General features: G+C 38.4%; 2 protein-coding genes across 2 annotated transcripts; one reads left to right on the plus strand and one right to left on the minus strand.

Moving 5' to 3' along the window:
- Positions 1-7564: 7564 nt before the first annotated feature.
- cebpb (CCAAT enhancer binding protein beta) lies at positions 7565-9062 on the minus strand. The gene has a single exon (XM_082188396.1). The coding sequence runs from the start codon at positions 8866-8868 to the stop codon at positions 8032-8034; it is 837 nt and encodes a 278-aa protein (XP_082044522.1). The 5' UTR covers positions 8869-9062; the 3' UTR covers positions 7565-8031.
- A 2255-nt stretch (positions 9063-11317) lies between these two features.
- Positions 11318-20847, plus strand: peds1 (plasmanylethanolamine desaturase 1). The gene is made up of 6 exons (XM_082188397.1): positions 11318-11515; positions 15718-15837; positions 16516-16607; positions 17089-17233; positions 17332-17544; positions 17861-20847. The coding sequence occupies exons 1-6, from the start codon at positions 11380-11382 to the stop codon at positions 17980-17982; spliced, it is 828 nt and encodes a 275-aa protein (XP_082044523.1). The 5' UTR covers positions 11318-11379; the 3' UTR covers positions 17983-20847.
- Positions 20848-21165: the final 318 nt, after the last annotated feature.

A 21165-nucleotide genomic window follows, 5' to 3' on the forward strand; every position in this document is an offset into this window, starting at 1 on the left:
GGTTTTTAAAGTTCAAATGCATACATTGTAAAGAGGGAGGGATCTTCATTATTTAAGAGCTTAACAAGCCAATATATCACCAATTGTGACCACAGTGGTCTTTATCCAAAGTCCAGTCAAGTGTTTGTGAAGTCACCCATTACTGACCAAGATATCAACAACATATTTTTAAGTGAATAGAAATATGTACACTCAAATTTAAGATTTATGTATTGGAATGGCATTTCCATCCATTTGGATTACACAATTACACAACATAAACAAATAAATGTGCATATTGGCCAGTCATACAGATAAGATTTCTGTAATAGTACTTTCATTTGTTTTAAATACACAATAACAAGGTTTATATCATTATCATAAATCAATTCAGTTTGTTTCAAACTCATACATTTTAACCAACTGAATATCGCTTTTTCCACAGCTAGCCATATAGCATATGGTCATACTTTTTAACTGAATAATGTAAATTTCACAATAAACAGATGTAGGCTGATTCTAAGCAATTTTAACAAATGCCTTTTGAAAATATGATTATTTAAATAAACCCAAACTGATGCAAATGTTTGCCATGATTTTTTGACATCATACATGTTTCTTACCGGTTTCCTTTATGTATGACTGACATTCATACATAAAGTTTATTAGTTGATGTTAAAACTGTGTAGTCCAAATGAATGGGAATTTAAATGCAATTCAAAAGCATAAATCTTCAATTTAGTCCTAAATATCTTTTGAGCATATTTGTTGATAAAGAATATAAAAAACGATATTTATAAATTTTCTGATGAAAATGGTGTGGTGTTTGCATCCAAAAACTTTCTGTTCTCTAAATATGGCTCAGATCCCTCCTTCAATGTATATTGATGGGATTTTTTTCAGCTTTTTTTTTATCATCTACCAGGTGAAGTCTGGTTCAAAAAGTTATAGCATTCCTCACTTCAACAAGCTGCACAGTTTTATGTCCGTAGCACAAGTTACATGTCACAGTTTATTAGACTTGGTTTGTTAAAATCCCTAAGTATGAGCAATACTAATAGTGATACTTGCTAATAAAACAACTTGAAAGAGATTAATTGGTCATTAAATGCACACAGCAACCTTCGTGTTATCAAGAGCTTTCGTCAGTTAAGTTCTCACTTTTCCTGCACTCTAACTCTAGTTTTTTGCGTTTTCTTGTACACATTATCTCTGCAGGAAGGAAGAGATCCAATATAGTGATGTGGGTTGAGTGCCACGGTCGGTTTGTGAGACAGTTAAGATTCCATCACGTGAGTTTAAGAGAGGTTATTCATACGTACATGCACACGCAACCAATATCAGTACCCTCTGAGACTGTGGCCTATTTTGAGCCGCCTGCACTGATTGTCTATCTCTTGTTTAGAGGTGAAGAGAGCAGATGCAACCTTTTCGTTGGAGCCCCTCGCATATGGTGAGATGGCAGATGGAAATACACGTTTGTGAAGAAGATACAGTGACATCATCAGTGCAAGGAACCGATCGCTTCAACAAGCACTGCGTAGTTTTGGGCCACTGGGACAACAGATAGTCTGAGGCCTCAAGCAAAAACTTGTCAAACTATTTCAAATCATAATGTTCTATTCTATGGACTATTTCTTGTTAAGGCAAATACCTCTATAATTATTGCTCATATTTGTACTGAGTCCTGTACAGATTCACCTGCTGGATAATAAATGAGGTGAAAAAAAATCTAATTTTTATTTTAAAGAAGTTCCTTATACTCACCAATGCTTATTTGATCAAAGGTACAGTAAAAAAGTAATATTGTGAAATATTATTACAGTTTACATTTGGTTTCTATTTTACTATATTTTGAAATGTAATCATTTCCTGTGATGGCAAAGCCGAATTTTCAGCATAATTTCTCCAGTCTTCAGTGTCACATGATCCTTGGTGCTCAAGAGACATTTCTTATTAAATGTTGAAAACAGTTGGTGCTGCTTTGTGTAACCCATGATACATTTCTCCCCCCCCCCAGGATTCTGTGATTAATATAGAAAGTTCAAGAGTACAGCATTTATTTGAGATAGAAATCAGAATGACAAGTGACAACACACAGATACCAGGTGGGCTGTTTTTTTGACTAATAAAACAAAAAACCTAGCAACCATAATGCCATAAACTAAAACCACTTTCAATATGTTAGCCGCCACATACAATGCCCTGGCAAACCACCCACAGCACCCTGTAATCTTGGCAGTAAGTTTTGCCCTGGTAAGCACCGCTCACATTTTCTTCAGAAAACTGAAAATCTAGTTTAATTTTCTGTTGATTTCTGCAATGTGAATCTTTGAATAAAGAAAACAGAACTGGTCATTTGTGTACCCAAGCTTATATTTCACACCCTCACACATTTGCATGCGAAAATGGCATGATTTTCCAGTTCGTAATTGATTCATATTTATCAATCACACATCTCCAAGATAATCTTCAAACATCTAAACACGAACATGTACATGAGATTTTTGCTTAACAGGCCAGATCCTTAATGAGATAGTTCATCCAAAAATTATCCATTGGATATCCAAAGTTCATCCAATGGTATTTTGGACCCTATTGACTTCCAGTGCAAAGACAAAAACAGTTAAAACATATAGGCCTGCTTTCACAGACAGGGTTTAGATTAAGCCAGGATTGGGCTTTAGTTTAATTAGGACATTTAAGTATCTTTTATAAACGTGCCTTAGAAAAAAACATAACAAGGGGATTAACATATTTTTAGATATGCTAGTGCAAGTTGCGTTAATTTAAAACAGCTCAAACATGCATTTGCTTAAGCCTTGTCTGTGAAACCGGGGCTTTGTGTTCTACAGAAGAAAGTTTTATAAGTTTGGAACGATATAAGGATGAGCAGAATGTTTAGGTTGAATTATCCCTCACTGTAAAAAGTGATCAGTTGACTTAACTTAAAAAAGTGAGGAAACCCGTTGCCTTAAAATTAAATAAACTTCATGAACACATAACTTAATTTTTTCAATTACGCATGAAGTTTGATCACTTTTTACAGTGTTTAAACAAATGCTCTCCAGGTAGTGGTAGCATCGTGATTAAGGTTAACAAACTCCACAAGTCTGACCAATTTAGATATTAGTGTTCAGTAGTTTTATGGCATGCTAAAGGATCAAGTGGGAAATGATGACACCTGAATGTGTGGCTAGTGATGTCCGTAGTGGCCTGATCACTGTTCTGTTCTATTCTGTTGTTTTGCAACAACAGGAAGGGTGTCAATTACTCAACTGTGTCCTGCATGATGCGAGCGGTACGACCCAACATCGTGGCGGTCGTCGTGAGCCACTGCGCAAGCGTCACAAGGCAGAATAGCAGAAGTGCAACAGTGTCGAAATCTGGGCCAGTGTCCTGCTGGGTCATGGCTCCACCTCTTACGGCCATTGTGGACGCTTGAGTTCCCGGCAGCCGCGCCGCAAGGACCCCCGGATGTTCACAGCCAGCGTCATCCACTCGAGCCCAGGAGAAAGAGAAGAACGGTGAAAGAAAGACTGAGAAACAGGGAAGTGGTGGATGAATGAAAGCTTTTGCCATTGGTACATCACAGCACTCTCAAACTGCTGACCTCATCGCCACCCTTAAACCTACTTTTCCACTCCGAATAGTAGACCACAATGATTCTATAGTCATCTTGCAATTTTTTTCTCCTTCTTTAGATGATCAATTGGACTCTTAATAAGCCTCATTTGGATGCAGGTTTGAGTCAGGCCTAAACCACAACTCAGTGCTGTTTCAACTCTCTACCTTTACTTTCCTGTTGCTTCTGTACTATAGTGTGAAAATAAAGACAAGCTAATAAAATAAAATAAAAACGTCTCTTGCCAACAGTGTGTAGCCTACCTACAGTATTCCAGAGTATATTTCTGTTGACCTGATGTCTTTTGACCATTTTTCAAACAAAAATTAATCATTTGCTTGTTTCACTCATGCCATAAAAGTGACGTTGACCACTTGGGAAGGTGTCAGAAACTCATTGACTATTAATGTGTCTGCCAGGGATTGTTCACCTTTGATATGTTGGCCTTGTTTGTTGCAACAATGATGTTGTTAATATTTAACCATAGCATTTTATATCGGGACAGTATACCAGTTGGCCTTTTCGAGATGGTGGATAACTTTTTAAGAGGTCCGAGAAGTTTGTTTTGCAGTAAGGATCAGCTGAGAGAAATTCTTTTAATTTAAAATGTGTTTTCAAGGAAAAAGGTCATTTAAGGGAAGTGAGAGGACAACCACATGCTAAAAATATGCAGAGGAAGCTTGGATCTGTTTGATTTAATTGAAAACATTAGATTTTGGTATGATTAAGAAAATGATCAAGACAAAAAAGCTTAAGGCTATATGAGAAGACATTTATTTTTTTCTAGGTAAAATGCATGAGCGCGTGGGATGAAGGCTTGACAATCCAGTGTAGGCTGGATCATATTAGTATCAGCAGGTCGGTTGCCAGTGTGACGCAACGATTCGTTTACTGACAGACGTTTCACTATTGTCGGTAAAATCCAGCCTGGAAGCGGGTGGGGCATTGCTCTCTAGTAAAAGGGGAAAAGAAACTTGTAATCCTTACATTGGAAACCCCTGTGTTAGCAATCAATGGTGCTCGGAGACTGGGACACAAACTAAATAAACAAAGTGAAATGTGTAATGTAATTCAAAGCCACTAAGTATAATTTTTTTTTTTTTGCCATCTCTTTGCTTAGTTTGGCATTAACAAAGCAAACATCTCAAGAAAAGTAAATAAAGCACGGAGAAATCCTGTTCAATAGATTAAAATAATGTATGGCAATTTTTTGTTTGCTCTTGCACACTTAAAAATATTCCCCTAACAGATGTAGATGGAGTCTGGTTGTGTTGGATTAAAACAATTGTTTTAAATGAGAGTATCTAAGACAGCAGTACGTTACACATGCAAGCACACTTGCATGCACAGATGGAGAAGGAAGTTGGAACTGTTGAGCAACTCAGATCTTCCTGCACTATAGGACGACGTTGTGAAATACACTGTTCAAAACAACACCCTTTTCCTCCTTTTAGCGATCAGTTTCTCACTGTTCTACAGGTTGCCCAAACATCAAACAAAATGTCAAACTAAACTTCTCAAGCTAACTGTGAGTGTGGTGCAATCAGTATGTAGGCATTTCATTACGAAAGACAAGCACTTAATTCACACAATAGGTGAAATTAAATATAGATTGTCTGGTGAACAATCTTTACTGATTTTACATCACCATCAGAGCAAGTGTGAAATTTGAATTAGCAGAGCAATACAGCTGTAAATAAAATATTGCAATCCACACTACATATTGGGAGACATATCAGAGTTCAAAATAGGACAAATTGTTGGTGCGTGTCTCACTGGCTCATCTGTGCCCAGGACAGCAAGTCATTGTGGTGTATTGAGAGCTATGGTATTCAGAGTAATGTCTGCACACTACCACGTGACGAACCACATCCAACAGGAGTAACGGTCGACGCAAGAGGAAGCTCTCTGAAAGGGATGTCCAGGTACTGACCTGACTGTATCCAAAAAACATAAAACCACAGCTGCCCAACTCACTGAAGAATTGAATGTTCGTCGGGAGCTCCAGAGTCAATATTAATGGTCGGGCTGCTATAGCCAAACCTTTTGTCACTTCTGTCAATGTCAAATGTTGGTTTCATTAGTGCCAAAAGTGCAAATATTGGGCTGTGGACAATGTCCCACATCCATCTGTCTTTCCCACATCCGTGGGAGTATCGGTGTGGAGAAGCCCCAAAGAGGCTTAACACCCGGACTGTTGCTGCCTAGAGTGAAGCACAGGGGTGGATCAGTGATGGTTTGGTTGCAATATCATGACATTCCCTACTGTGCTTGATGGCCGCATCACTGCCAAGGACTACCGACACATTCTGGAGGACCATGTGCACCTAATGGTTCAAACATTGAAGGGTGCGGTGTATCAAGATGATAATGCACCAATACACACAGAAAGACTTGTGACAGAATGGTTTGATGAACACTAAAGTGAAGTTAAACATCTCCCATGGTCTGCACAGTCACCAGATCCAAATATTTTTTAGCCACTTTGGGGTATTTTGGAGGAGCAAGTCAGAAAACGATTTCCTCCACCAGCATCACACAGTGACCTAGACACTATTCTGGAAGAGGAATGGCTCAAAATCCCTCTGGCCACTGTGAAGGACTTGTGTGCCACTCCCAAGACTAATTGATGCTGTATTGGTCCACCATACTAATAAATTATTGTGGTTTAAAACCAGGTGTATATATACACACACACACAGACACAGACACATGGACACACTTTTATTGTTTTGCAGCCTTTCTTTGAAATAGTTGTGTGTGGTTTTAGTGATTTTCTATCAGCTCAGTTGCTGTGTATGCGGTGTAAGACCACAGTCCTTCTCACACACAAGAGGAACATTTGTTTGAGAAGTTTAGACTGTTGATCACAAGTTCAGATTAACCACTGATACAAAAATGTAACACCCCCCCCACACACTCACTCTCCCACCTTCTATTGTCATGTTGATGAACTGTTCCTTGTCTACCTACTTACTCTCCTCCCTGACTGACAGGTCAGTCAACCTGTCCATCAGGTTTCATTTCCTCCTGCAGGACTCAACGGTCACACCTCAACAGCTCAGTTTCCCTGTTACCAATGAAGAAATCCCAACAATACATTTCATATAAAATAGATAAAGCAGGTACTCTGGTAGCATAAAAATGTAATATGTAATAAATGTAATATACTGTATGTGTGTGATTTCATTTTTAATGAATTGAATCAGGTCCACCTTGGCTATACATTTTTATGACTTCATATATTATCATAAACATGAATATGTATGTATGTATGGATATGTATATATATGTATCAGTCATACATGTATTATATTTATTTATTTTGACAAGAACAAATTTGTAAATAATAAATAATTTCATTCAATTAAAAAGCATTTTTAAGTCTTTTTTTATTTTACTTTTGACATTTGAGTACAGTATATTGATTAAATCCATATTGATAATTTCTCTTATCTAAATCTTCATTTTCACTCAAATCAAACCATATCACTGCTAGCTCGTCCACGACGGCCTGTATTCCATGCCCATGTTTAATATGTAGTTATATCTCACCGTGGCAGGCTTTCTGTTCAGAGTGTTTGTGTGTTTTGAGGGTCTAGAAAGTTCAGTGCTTATCTAGCCTTGGACCGCAGTCTTTAATGGACCGCTGAACTCTTTGGATTGTGGACCCTGCCTGTGTATTTTAGATAACTGTACCTCAAAGTGACTCATGAACACAGATTTCAAAAGATCTCCAAAAATCCAGTCACCAAACAGGAGATTTCTATCAAATAACTGTAAATGATTATTGTGTCTTCATGTGTACAGGCAAAGTTTCAAATGTATGTCCAGATAAAAAGAGACTATTAAATGTAAAGTAAACAATACTGCATAATGGAAACTGAATCTCAGCATCTGTGGGTGGGTGGGTGCTAATATTTTTTTTGACAGCAGTAATAAAATGCAGGACACACAGGATTTCAGTACAGTAAAAATCATTTAATTCAATAAAATAGTATATAGCAGTAGACCAGTTGTACCTTTATCATATTTATAAGACTACTTCACTGCGTTTCCAATACTGTTACAATGAGTTGCATCATACCTCTGCAGTACAACTCTTCCCATGACAACCACTGCCCCAGATATGGCGAAATGAATTTAAATAACAGAATATTAAACAGTAGATATTTCACTTTTGAACCCGTACAAAAATACTTTACAGACGAAATACATGACAGGGTTTCCAGATTACCAGAGTTATACCGAGCACACGGTGGGATATTGCGCAATCCAGGCGCACAGTCCACTTTCATGTTTTTTTCTCGGTTGTAAACGCATTGAACGAGCTCTCGCCCGTATTTCTATCAAGCGCAGAGAACTTTTGTTGTAAATTCTGCTCTCTTTAAAGTCACTGACAGTCATTAAGCACCGCTGGAGTCCCGTCAGCACTGGCCGGTGGCGGAGAGCAGGTTCCGCAGCGTCGCCAGCTCGCGCGACAGCTGCTCCACGCGCTTCTGTAACCGGTCGTTCTCGGCCGCGAGCTCGAGCACTTTGTGCTGCGTCTCCATGTTGCGCATTTTGGCTTTGTCTCTGCTTTTGCGGACGGCGAGATTGTTCCTCTCGCGCCTCTGTCTGTACTCATCGCTGTCCTTTTCCAGCCTCTTCTTCCCTTTGCCGCCAGAGGCCATTTTGCCGCCCGACTGAGGTGATCTTCCCTTACCTGCCGGCGCAGGTGTACCTGGCGGGCTCGAGCAGGAGGAGGACGCAGTGGAAATGTTTCCCAGGCTGCCGCTCGGAGCGTACTGTAGATACGAGCGCATGTCAAAGCCCGCGGAACCATCCATTGGCGGCTCTTCGTGTCGCCAGTTACTTTTGGCAAAACTGCCCAGAAAGTCTGGGCTGAACACGGCGTCTATGCGCGTCTCCTGTATCTCCGGATACGCCAGCTGGTTATTCGGGTCCCGCTCGGTCAGCGAGATGTAGTTCTTGTAGTTCTGTAACGCTACTCTCTTGCTCTTGTTTTCCTCGGAGAGAAAGTCGGTGTAGATTCCCAGTGCGCGGTGCCGGGGTTCGTCTTGGCTGGCCAGGTGCTGGTACTGGGACGAAGAGTCCAAATAGATGCTGAAGTCTATGGCTTTCTCGTGCTCAGAAAGATCATGAAGCTTCGTCATGGAGCCGTTAGTTGGCTGCTTGCAAATGCTGTTGCTGTTCGGACTGCTGCTGGCGTTAGTGCTGTGGAAAGCGAGGTAGTCCCCCTCGTAAAAACCGGCCACTTCCATGGATCTTAACACCCGCCGGATTGCGGCAGGACTGAGATCAGGGTTTCGCCGCCCCTGATAACTTCGCAAGAGAAGAACTCACGAGAAAATGCGAGTGTCTTCCAAAAAGCAGAAATAACTATGACTTTTGTCTAGTTATGTGGGTGATAGGTTGCCTGCCCAGCGATCGCTGGAGAGCTCGAGTCAGTTCCCATGCTTCGGATTGGGGTGTTTATAGGGGTGTGAGAGTGGGCGGCGATTCTCTATTTGGAATGTGACGCGTTTTTCTGGTTTGACCGCACTCTCAAAACGGCGGTCTGAACACACGAGTGAGCAATAAAACATAAACACGGGATAAACGGATACAAATGTGCCGAGTTCAGGCTGTTTTATAAGGAACACATGTTTACATCAATTTTGATCTAGTTTAGAATTAGAATCAGAATGAGATTCATTGCCAAGTCAAGTGTGCAAAGGGAAGCTTACAGCAGCCTATAGGCTGTGTATACACAGTGTATACTGTGTAGCCTACACTGTGTATACACAGAAAAAAAGAAAGAAAAACGCAGATATAATAATAATAATTATATATATATATATATATATATATATATATATATATACACACATATATGAACTAACTGTATTAACTGTATTAATACCATTATACCATTCAAGAAAAAGAGGTAGCCTATTTAAACTATTGTTTAAAGTGCTTTTTTTTTTTTTTTGCATTTATTTTATTTAGGCCTTCTTATGTGTTCTACAGAACTCTACAGACACAACACATAAGTAAGCAAATATAAATACAATTTTTTACATATAAAATAAATAGAGTAAAGCTATGAAACACAGGTTTCTCGGAGGAGCAGTCAGTTATACACTTGCCATGGGGACCGGTCATTATTCAGCCATATTTAACCTGACCAGTCAAAAGGATGTCTTCTAGAGCAGTGTTTCTCAACGCCAGTCCTCGGGACTCAACTCCTAAAATGTTTTAGATGTCTCCCTATTCAATACACGAAGAAGCTGATGAGTCGAATCAGTTGTTTTAATTAGTGAGACATCTAATACACTCCTGGTGGGATTACTATATCACAACACTTCTGGGAGAGCCCTGTTGCTATCCAAATATCCACTTTATAACTTCATTTAAAGGTGTTTGGTTTTCTATAGACTTCTACAGGCCTGTCATCCTGCAACATTATCCACACTATATATATTCACACATTAAAGTTACTTAATCAGGTTTATTCACTTTATTGATTAATATCATATCATCATTGTCTAACCATAAGTTCTCTCAGTAGTGATTTCAGTTTCAATTTGATAGTTACAAGTCATTTTCCAGGGGCAGCAGGCGTTGGCTGCTGCAATAAACTTGTTTTTTTCCAGTGATGTAGTTAGTCTGCCATCTGGTGGTTAAGGATTGCACTACAAGAGCTGGTTAAATTAATTTCATCATTGTCCTCGAAGCAGCACCATCTTTCTCAATATTTCCTTTTCTTATTCTGTGCCTGAACATTCCCCTGTGTCCCATATCATAGTGCAACGTGTTGCAAGAACTGACTCATTAAGCTCCCAGCACTTGAACATATTATATAGCCTACATTTTCATGTCCATTTCATTTCCAATATTGTGCATTTATTATTTTATTTAATATTTTAATAATTTATTATCATGATATCATATTTTATTTGACACATTCCATTACTTTTTATAGAGCATCAGTGACGCAAATCCTACAAAACATATTTATGTATTGTGATTCTTTATCAGAGTGGTAGAGTCTGATTTAAAATCATGAATGCCATGTCATAATTTAAACAATCTACTGAATTGGGGTTCATTTCATTGTACCAAATAAAAATGTTTTGTCCCTGCCATCTTCTTTTGTGTTTCACCGAAGAAAAGGTGTAATTCGGGTTAGGACCAAAAAAGGGTGACAATGATGACTGAATTTATCATTTGGAAGAAATATTTTTATTTTGAATGGAGCGTGAAGTCCAACTCCCCCTCTCCCACTTAACCCATGACGTCCAGAGAGGTGGAGCTGGATGTAATTTGCCCTCTGCAATGAGCACCACTTGCTTTTTTTTGTCTGTTACTTGTTCTGCACAAGTCTATGCTCTGTATACACTGTATTTCGCATCTACACTCCTTTGACTTGTGAAGTAGGCCAAACATTAGATAGTAAAAAAATACAAATAAACTTTTTATTAACATAATGAAAATGAATATTTTGGACAATACACTAAAATACCAGCATCCACAACTGTACATTAAAGTAAATAAAATTAATCACTTCCAGTATAGCCTCTTTTCTGATTGGTTTCATCCGGGTGGGGTCAGGACATTCTTGTTTTATAATTGGTCGTCATGTTTGTTATGAAAACATAGTCGAATCGCTGATTGGCTGAATGCTGCAGCGCGACGAACACAATTGGGAGGAAACGCGGAACATGACGAACAGAGGCGTGGAGTTGAGGATGCGGAATTAATGCATCCGCTGCGCCCGAACCGGACTGAATATGGCGAGCACCGAGAGCAAAAGTGGGTCTTCGGAAAACTTTCACACACCCGAGCCAAGTAGAGGGGCTCAGCCGGGCGCGAGATGGGGTCCACAGCATGCAGGTGCTCGAGAGCTCGCGGAATTATACTCGCCAGGTGAGAATTTAAACCGGTTTTTACATTTCCCGTCGGCGCCGGTAGCCGCCAGCCGCTGCCCACACCGGGGATTGAACGGACTGCCAACCACGAGTTTCTCTTAAGCAGCGCCGGACAGCACGGCCACGAAGCTGTAGCATTCGCCTCGTAGTCTAGAGTAGTCGGTTTTTAAAGGGCATGTAGCGGAGCGCGTGTATTTTCAGTCTGGGGTCTCTGCGGGGACAAACACTACGCAGCATAGTGTGGCAAATGTGGTTTAATAAGTGATGTTTATGTGGCAGGGAGTTTGAATGAGCTCATCGCCCTATCGGTGATGCCAGTCATCAGATGAGTCGAACACAACTGTCTGAGGTAAATTTGACCAAAATAGGTTATTAAACATGTCTTGTGAGTTTATATATCTCTTATGGTCCCAAGGGATGTAATTCTGTGTCAGAAATAGTCGTGGTACTTGTAGCTGTCAGATATAGGCTACTAACAGGAGGCTACTAATCAAAGGATCTCTTTTCTACACGCTTACCAAATATATTACTCAGCACGTACTCAGTTATGTTTGCTAGTTAAAAAAAGTTGTACAAATAAAACATGAAGGTCATTTTGAGAAATAACATTAACATGACTTACAAAATAGAAGAAGCTGGTGTTTTTTTTTCTACACGTAGCGGGTAGCCCCTTCATGGGTGCCGCTAATATTGACATCACATGACTAGTAGTTGCCATGCAACTGGCCGCTTTACTACCTAAAACAATACTGTTTATTTCATTTAGCAGATGCAGACAGTGTTTGCTGTGTTTTACAAAGCATAAACGTAAAAGCTAATGTGAATAAAACAAGTAAAACTAATGTCAAACACAACAAAACAACAGAGCCACTGTAGAAAGCTGTAGAAATATAAATTATAATTTTTCACAGCTGATGTTATCTGGAGTTTTTTGTCTAATGACATTTCTTAGAAAGATATGCAGTGTTTTGTCAGCAGAACAATAAAAAAACACATTAAATAATAGTACAACCTACTGAAGAGAAGTAGCCTATGTCTATCTCTCACAGCCTCGCTTTCATTCCTGTTAAAAGTAAAAGATGGCGCTGCTGTGAATAAAGTCTATAGTCAATAGTACAGTTATGCAGCTCATACAGAAGTCACTTTCTAACCGAGTTGCTTTCTGTAGGTAAATTCCAAATTCACATGATCATCTTGAATCCTCTGCGAAATCTCCATTCCCCATCACAGGGATTCCTATTTAAATGGCTACATTTCTCCCGCAAACATTCGCAGAACAGCGTTAAACGTGTCTGCACCGTAACAGCATAGTTAGAAAACAAAAAGATAAACAAACATCTTTGATGTGAAGCAACAGCAGTTAGTAAAGAAGCCTTATAATGCATCAAGCCAAAAAGTATCAGTACTAAGTACCAAAACCACCGGTACTATTGAATATCGAATAAGAAGCATCTCAATGTCAACAAAAACTTACTGAGTGCACCTTTAAAGACAGTTTCGGGTTGACTCGTTTTTATCTCAACAGGAATGGCTGTTCACACTATTAAAGATGAATAACAACAAAGTAATTTATAGCATTAGCACAACAGGGTCACACAAAACCAGCAGCCCACAATGGTTGATTAGTTTGTGTGCAGTAAATCCGAATACCGTGGAAGGAGGATCTCCATCAGTACCAGCAGGGAACAGTGGACATTGTGTGGAGGATAAATGCTGCATATAAACACAAAAACAGAACAGGAGCGGAAACAAAAGAGCACAGTAAGCACTAAGCAGACCAGTGTGAGGGTGTGGTAGGTGTGACAGGTACAAGTTTGTTATAGTTTGTGTGGGTGGGGTGGTGGAGTTCAATGTCAAATCGAGCAGGACCGATGTGGGTTTCTGGGTAGCATGAGATTCAGTGCTTCTCTAACTTCACATCAGTGTCCTCTGACAGCATTGTCCTGTTTACAGTCACTTTTGGTGACTGTTCAGGCTCTCAGTATTTCGGTTTCAGATTAACACCCTGGAACAAACAGCAGTATTTCTAGATTCTGTCAACTGTGGTGTGAATCATGTTCTTTTCTGCAAAGTGCTTCTGCAGTGAATTCAGGGCAAAGGTGAATTTGCCCTCAGCACACAATTGTTGTAGCTCTGCAAAGAAACAATGCGACTTTGTTGTGAGCATTGCTTTGATAAATGCTCACAGCCATAACCATCTGTCTCGATCTGTTATAAACATCTATTCAAAAATGCTTTCTGAGCAGTTTCTATGATAATGATGCTGTATTTTTAGAATATTAGTGACCAGTAATGTAGATAGTTACTTTTTCATGTTGCTGTATTGTTGATTTGATTTTACTTTTGTGTACAGCAAACAAGTTAGTACTTCAGTAAAGCTACTTTACTGAGACACTCTGGAGACTCTGAAGTTAGCGTACTCTCTAGGCCACTTTGGATATAAATTAGGGGTGTAACAATACACGTATTCGTATTGAACCGTTCGGTACGAGGCTTTCGGTTCGGTTTTCGGTACGCATTTTCAAACCGTTGGTCCATTTTTCCTGCCGACCAAAATTTAGTTATTTCAAATGTAGGCGCGTTGCGCGTGGCAAGCGCGCTCACAAAGTAAGAGATGCCGGCGCGACCACAACATCGCCCAACATCAAATGGCAAACGCAATGCAAGCGGAACTAAACTGCTCGTTATTGTGTGGTTGAAGGACCGTTTATCAGTTTGGACCAGTACAGCGCGAGCCGATCGTGATCATGCGACACTGTTACATATCAGCGCTATATCAGCGCTTATAAGAGATCCAGTAAAGAAAGCATTTGAATTCGCCACAGAAGTAATAACATCGCTGCAAAATCTAGAGAGAAACATTCACATTTCTCCGTTATTAACGGATCAAACAGCGCTGACGTGGAAACCCGGAGGAAACATTGTGCCATGAATGAACTATCCAGTGTCCACAGATCAGCAACATTCACCATGGATTTACTGTAGTAACACTCACTGCAACCATGGAAGTTTGGCAGGAATAGTAGGCTATAATGCCTTCAAGTAACATTACGTCGGTTTTATTTTGACATTATCAATACAATTGCTGCCCTCAAATGTTAATCTAAACTAAAATAAACCTTTGTTTATAACTACTACAATATTACATTTCATTTTTTCCAAGGAGCTGTTTTGTTTTATATGCTCCTAAGAGAGTCAATTATAGCTCTAGAATTGCTCAAAGTAAAAAAAAGATCATACTTTATATGATGTTAGTTTTAATAAAAATAAAAAATTAAATCAAGGAAATTCTCTGGCATTTCTTTCTTTTTGCTGTATCAAAAACGTACCGAACCGAACCGAACCGTGACACAAGTGTATCGTATCGAACCGAACCGTGAATTTTGTGAACCGTTACACCCCTAATATAAACCTATTTAAACTTAAACATATCTCTCTCTCTCTCTCTCTCTCTCTATATATATATATATATATATATATATATATATATATATATATATATATATAATATGTGTATTTATGTATTTATTATTGTTTGTGTGTATGTGTATGCAGGTATTTATTTATTAACAATTTGTAACTTCCATAACTATTTACAAACAGATTCCAACATTGCCATTTTGGTGGGTGATTTAAGAGACTTTTTATTTTAAAATTTGTGTTATTTTTATAAAAAAAAATTTTTTTAATATATATATATAACTTCACATTAGTGATATATATTGTTTTTATTAAAAATATATCTTTGGCAGCAAAGTACTAATTTGTTTGTTGTTTTCCTCCTATATTTGTTACAAAAAGTGCATGTCATTGTGTTAAAATATTATATTTGAAATGAGTCAGTGCGTCACATATTTCTCATATTTTGTTTGGTGGCTTAATGCCCAAAACTTCAATGTGTCACCACATTCTCTTGAAAAAAACTTCTGATGATAGCCTTTGAAAATGTCAAGTGTGCTGGTTGACATATTTTCAGAATTAGCTGATTTATTTGTCTTTGATTTGAATTGTACTCATCATATCAGCGTATTGTTCTTACAGTCTGTTTTTAAATAATGCATTATGCTGCAGTTCCTATTAAAGTTTTATTTATTCACCAAAGCCAATTTTTACTCAAATGTGGTGCTTTGCTGTTATTTTTGGACCCTGCTGACTAAAGACTGCTATTTAAAAGGTCTCAACTCTGTCTATTTCTAACAGGAAAAAGATGTCAGGAATGGCTCAGTGTGCTTCTTTGCTTTACCCTCATGGCCTTCAACTTCTGTTACCTGGTAACATACTTCCACCTGGGACACATCTGGTACATCCTTCTGGGCATCGGTTGGTACAACAAACAAACCCACACACACACATCAATGTTTAATAAAGAAGTGGTAGACACAACAAAGAAGTTGCAAAGTACAACTCTGAAATTCCCAGTATTCAAGAATGCTAGGAGCTGCCACATTTTTTTTCTCTGTGTCTTAAAGGAACCGTATGTAAGAAATGTATTTCAATTAATCATAAAATGGCCCTGATATGTCACTAGACATTAAGAAATCATGTTCATTTCAAATACTTATATCACTGACAACAGTAGTCCGGCAGGATATTGTCATTTAAAAGTGAAGTTGCAGCCCTCAATTGATGTTGATATTGTCATGTTGTGTTTTGGCCTGATGCTCCACCCTCCATCTATCTACCAATCACGAAGTCAGTAGTGTTTCGGCATCCGGATTGCCAGCTCTGCGCTAGTTACCACAGCTGCAGCTACAAACGTGTCGGATAAAAAATGCCAGCCTATCTGGCAACCTTGAGTCAGGGGGAGGGGGAGGGGATACACCGCTCTACAGTAATTTGAAAGTGATTGCAGTACCAGTTTTGGCCACAATCTTGCATACGGTTCCTTTAAATAACTAGCAACTACTAACTTTTTATGGGAACTGAAAGCCATTTTGGTTAATAATAGGATTTAGAGATTGATTTCATGCTGATATTCTGCTGTATGTGTGTGTGAAGTGGCAGGGATCCTCACAGCAGACTTTGCCTCTGGTCTGGTCCACTGGGGTGCTGACACATGGGGTTCAGTGGATCTGCCCATCGTTGGGAAGGTACAGGAGTGAAACACCCTTTTTTCTTGTTATTTAGTTAATATTAAGGATTAAAAATGTAATAAAATACTTTGAGAACAAATAGATATTGTACCACTTGATCACAAGTAGATTTCTAGGACATTTTATATTTTTACTTTAAACATCTTTTAAGGCCAATTCACACTCCACTGACAGACACCGACCAACGGGACAGTCACCAGATTACAGTATGTCTCTTCTCAGACATTCACCCTATAAACACAGATTCAACATGTTAATCCTGCAAAAAAAAGCGCCGACCGGTCAACCCACTGATTTGACAAAACCCAATGAATGTGTGTGTTGGTGTTGGTGGGCTTCGATCAGTACAGTGTGAATTGGCCTTTAAATGTCTTTAAACAAAGAAAATATGAATCTCAGGAAAATATTCTCAACTACTAAATTGTGCTAGCATAATTACTTATTCTAAAAAACTTTTCCTGTGTTTGTTGGCACCCAGGCCTTCATTCGTCCATTTCGAGAGCACCACATTGATCCAACAGCTATAACGCGCCATGATTTCATTGAGACAAATGGTGATAACTGTATGTTGACGATCATCCCTCTCGCTAACATGGCCGCAAACTTCTTGATGCTCTCACCAGGTAAGACATCAGACATGTTATCTGTCCAATACAGAGACAAATGATGAACCACATTAATTTATGACTCCGTGTCTCATATTGTGCTGTTCTCTCTTCAGCGGAGATCTATCCAAACTACCCATGGTACTGTTACGTCTTTGCTTTAGCCATTTTTGTTACACTGACCAATCAGATTCACAAATGGTCGCACACATATTTTGGGCTCCCACGCTGGGTGACGTTTCTTCAGGACTGTTACATCATTTTACCACGGAAACACCACAGAGTTCACCACGTTTCACCTCATGAAACCTACTTCTGCATTACCACAGGTATACTCGCACACAATACACGTTTGTATAGAAAGTTCAAAAGGACAGCATTTATTTGAAATAGAAATGTTTTGCAACGGTGCATATGGTGCAACTAATATGCAGAAGAAAAAAAACAGGAAATGAAATCAGATAGAGGACTACTACAGACCCTCACGAGTGTGATACTACCCAAAAACTACCAAGAATGTTTTCATGTATTAAACTAGATTTTTGAAGATTTAAATTTTTATTTATCATTGACACTAAATTATATATAAATTTACAGCAGTTATACAGTTACATGTCATTGACCCTAATGTGTTTGAATGTGCAGGCTGGTTGAACTATCCTCTAGAGAAACTGGGATTCTGGAGAAACCTGGAAGATCTGATCCAGAGCCTGACAGGAGAGAAACCCAGATCAGATGACCTCAGATGGGCCCAGAAAACCAAGTAATCTTCCTCTGCCACCGACCCACCTCCCCTACCTCAGACCTGCTTATAGGAGAACAGTCTTTTTTTCTCCATCTACTTGTCCTCCCTCAGACAGAACAAGAGGAATGGCAAGGTATCAAAGCCCAAGTTAGAAAGCCATCAATTCTTAGCAAAAGTTGAGAGAATGGGGTTGACAAAGCAATTGAAAGCAATATCCCACCCTGCTCACTCTAAAGACCCAAACATCCTTGTTGAAAACTTGAGACTTCTGTGAAATGTTTAAAACTATTCAAAGTGCAAAAAAACAAAATGAATTTAAAATGTCAATACTTGAACAAAGTGGGCTCTTTTCTGGACATCTTCTTATCTTTCAGCTGCTCAAAGCTTTGCTGACTAGCTTGTTTCTGAGGGACTGGCTTTTGACTGACTGCACTTTTGGGTTTGGCCTTTGGGACTGATATCTCTTGCTCTCATCCTTCACTTGTTTGGGGTTTAAGTGCAGTAAACTCAAGGCATTTTGGCTCTTTCACCGCAGAGGGCTGAAAACCGGTGTCTTCATCTGTTGCTTGTGTCTGAACGGACGGAGCAGCATCATATGCAGTCTTTTACTTCAGTACGCCTTAAAAGGCAAATCGCAAGAAACTTGCTTTGCTCTGCCTCATCCTGTTCCTTACATTCATTTTTTCATTATTAATACTTTGTTTTGAAGCACATTTACAAATTCAGAGGTGCTGAAAGCAGTTAGCTCTTGATCAAGAGGTGTATATTAGAAGTATTTCCACGTAGGTCAATATTTAGGTTAATAATGTCTAAGTGTGTGAATAAGCAATGGTGTCCTCACAGATATCAAAACCCATGAGACACTCAGAATAGGCCTTATGTATCCATTTTTATCTTGTATTAACTTCATTGTAGGCTAGGTTGACCAGCTGACTGACACAAACTTAAACTTACACTCCATTACTTGGGTTTTAGGTCTGCATACATTGTTACTTAACAGTTTAATGTTCAACTTAACACTAGCATGTTAAATTTTAATAATAATATGAAATGTTAGAGGTGGTTACAGCATGATGAACAGATGAAGGACAGATTTAACATCTAGCTGAATAGTGACTTATAACTACTACTAACTGCTTATTTAATGAGCATTATATACATTCTTTATTATAAAGCTGCAATGACAATGGACTCGAAAAATATTTATTTACTTGACTTTATATTTACATACAGCAGTAGTCATATTTTTAATTATTAAAAAAATTAAAGTTAATCTTTTTAATGAAAAAACAAACATTCTTTGCTTTGGAAAATAAGTGTTGCTATCTAAGCCATGTAGTTAAGACGGTGTTCATGTCGTCTTTTAAGAGTGAGGACATTGAAGTAATGAACAATTCAATATTTTATATCACATCTAACATAATTGTGATCATTTTTGTTGTGCCATTTGGAGGTATTAGTTTAATTATTTTTCTTTGCACAAAAAACCTGTTAGCCCTTAAGAACTGAAAAGGTCAGCCTAAATGAGTTATAGCTTAGAAGTTTTATGCTTGTGTGCATTTTCACGCCAAAACCTTGTTACTGTCAGCCGGAATGTGGCAATTGTTGTGTTTCAATAGGTCAGTTTGGTGATGGGACATGTTTAAAATAGGTCAGCTTTATTAGAAGGTCAGAGAACATGTTTTAGAGAGCAAATTCATTTGTCCAATATGTAAAACTGTTACAAAGGAGTCAGCCAGAACTGTAAAAAAACAAAACATATATGAGGTGTTTTGAGCTGATTCATAATGTGTCATGTGTTAATTCTTATTTTCCTCCTTTTTATGAATTCAGGAAGATTTGTTAGATGGAATATTGTAGTATTTTTGAAAGTCAACTAATATCTTATATATTTCTATGCTGATATGAGATGCCAAACTTATTTTTGCTCAGCTAATAGATCTGTTGTGGTGTGTTTGGTCGGTGTTAATTTGAAGAAAACACTCCAGTGGCGATGTTCACTGTACAGGGAACTGAAGCTTAAACCAATTACTTTGATTTAGTAAAATGTTACATTTGTCATTGGATTTCACTTAATTTTGTATTTTTGGTTTCCAATGAGTCTTTATTATGACATTATTTTTTCCTAAATTTTACATTGCAGAGTGTGAACGATCATATCATATAACATATCTCAACCTTTTCTTTTATTTGTAATGTACTGATCATGAAGGATTTCACCAGCTTTAACATTTCTTGATTTGAAATGGTGGAAGAAGATGGAGCAGCAAGTGATCGTGATGTGTTGATGCAGTGAAGACTTCTGTGCTTTTGTCTGGTCAAGCTTAGTGTTCTGCCGGTATAATTATGGTTCTGTAAACCCACAGAAATTAAGGAAATTGCTTAAGATATGTTACTAGTTTGTTGTGAAATGTGTAAAAGAGATTGTGGTAATATGGCGATTGTATCATCGAAAATGCAAGATTAGAGTGTTAAAGACCTTCTCGTTGAGTCTCCTTTCTTTCCATGCACAGTGTAACAGTGTGTGGCTTTGAGAAGACTGAACTAATCACATTGTACTTGCTCAAAAATAGCATACTGTCCTTCAGATAACAAAGCAAAGCCGATCCCTTATTCGCTGGGGTCATTTGATTGATGACCTTTGGCATTCACACTTGTTACTGAATGTTTGTTCTTACTGATTTATTGGGAGAAGCCTTTTAAAAATGCTATCTTGGTTGATTTTGCAATTCACCTCATAGTCTCACAATCAGCAAATCAGCAAGACGGCTACTTGTTGAAAACTGAAAATAACGCCTTAATGCCTTTTTTTGTTGTTTCTTGTTTTGAAAACGTTTATGTCATTAAGTTCATATTTATAATAAAATTAATAAAGAACTGGAAAGACCTGTGGCCTGATTTGTGCTTTTTATCCTGCTTATGTTGAGTCATTGAAGATGTTTATTCTTTATTCTTCAGTACACATCATACACTGGGCTGTCAGCAGATAAACAACAGCTCAAGGACATGTCCACTCAACTTTGACTTGACCCTCAATGCTAAATAATGTTTGTATTCAACAAGTTGACTTATTAGAATGTCATTTTTTTGTAAAACTGAACATGTAACACATTCCTTTTTGTTCTTTCTTTTACCTTTCACCTTCATTTCAAAGTTCAATCTCTCTCTCTCTCTCTCTCTCTCTCTCTCTCTCTCTCTCTCTCTC

The sequence above is a fragment of the Leuciscus leuciscus genome, assembly GCF_965113295.1.
Source record: "Leuciscus leuciscus genome assembly, chromosome: 13".
Lineage (NCBI taxonomy): Eukaryota > Metazoa > Chordata > Actinopteri > Cypriniformes > Leuciscidae > Leuciscus > Leuciscus leuciscus.

Bases quoted from the DNA above. Each gene is read 5' to 3' on its own strand.
- peds1 (XM_082188397.1), top strand. From the start codon at position 11,380: ATGGCGAGCACCGAGAGCAAAAGTGGGTCTTCGGAAAACTTTCACACA. The intron at 16,608-17,088 runs GTACAGGAGTGA...GTTGGCACCCAG, and splicing joins ATCTGCCCATCGTTGGGAAG to GCCTTCATTCGTCCATTTCG. The intron at 17,545-17,860 runs GTATACTCGCAC...TTGAATGTGCAG, and splicing joins CTACTTCTGCATTACCACAG to GCTGGTTGAACTATCCTCTA.
- cebpb (XM_082188396.1), bottom strand. From the start codon at position 8,868: ATGGAAGTGGCCGGTTTTTACGAGGGGGACTACCTCGCTTTCCACAGC.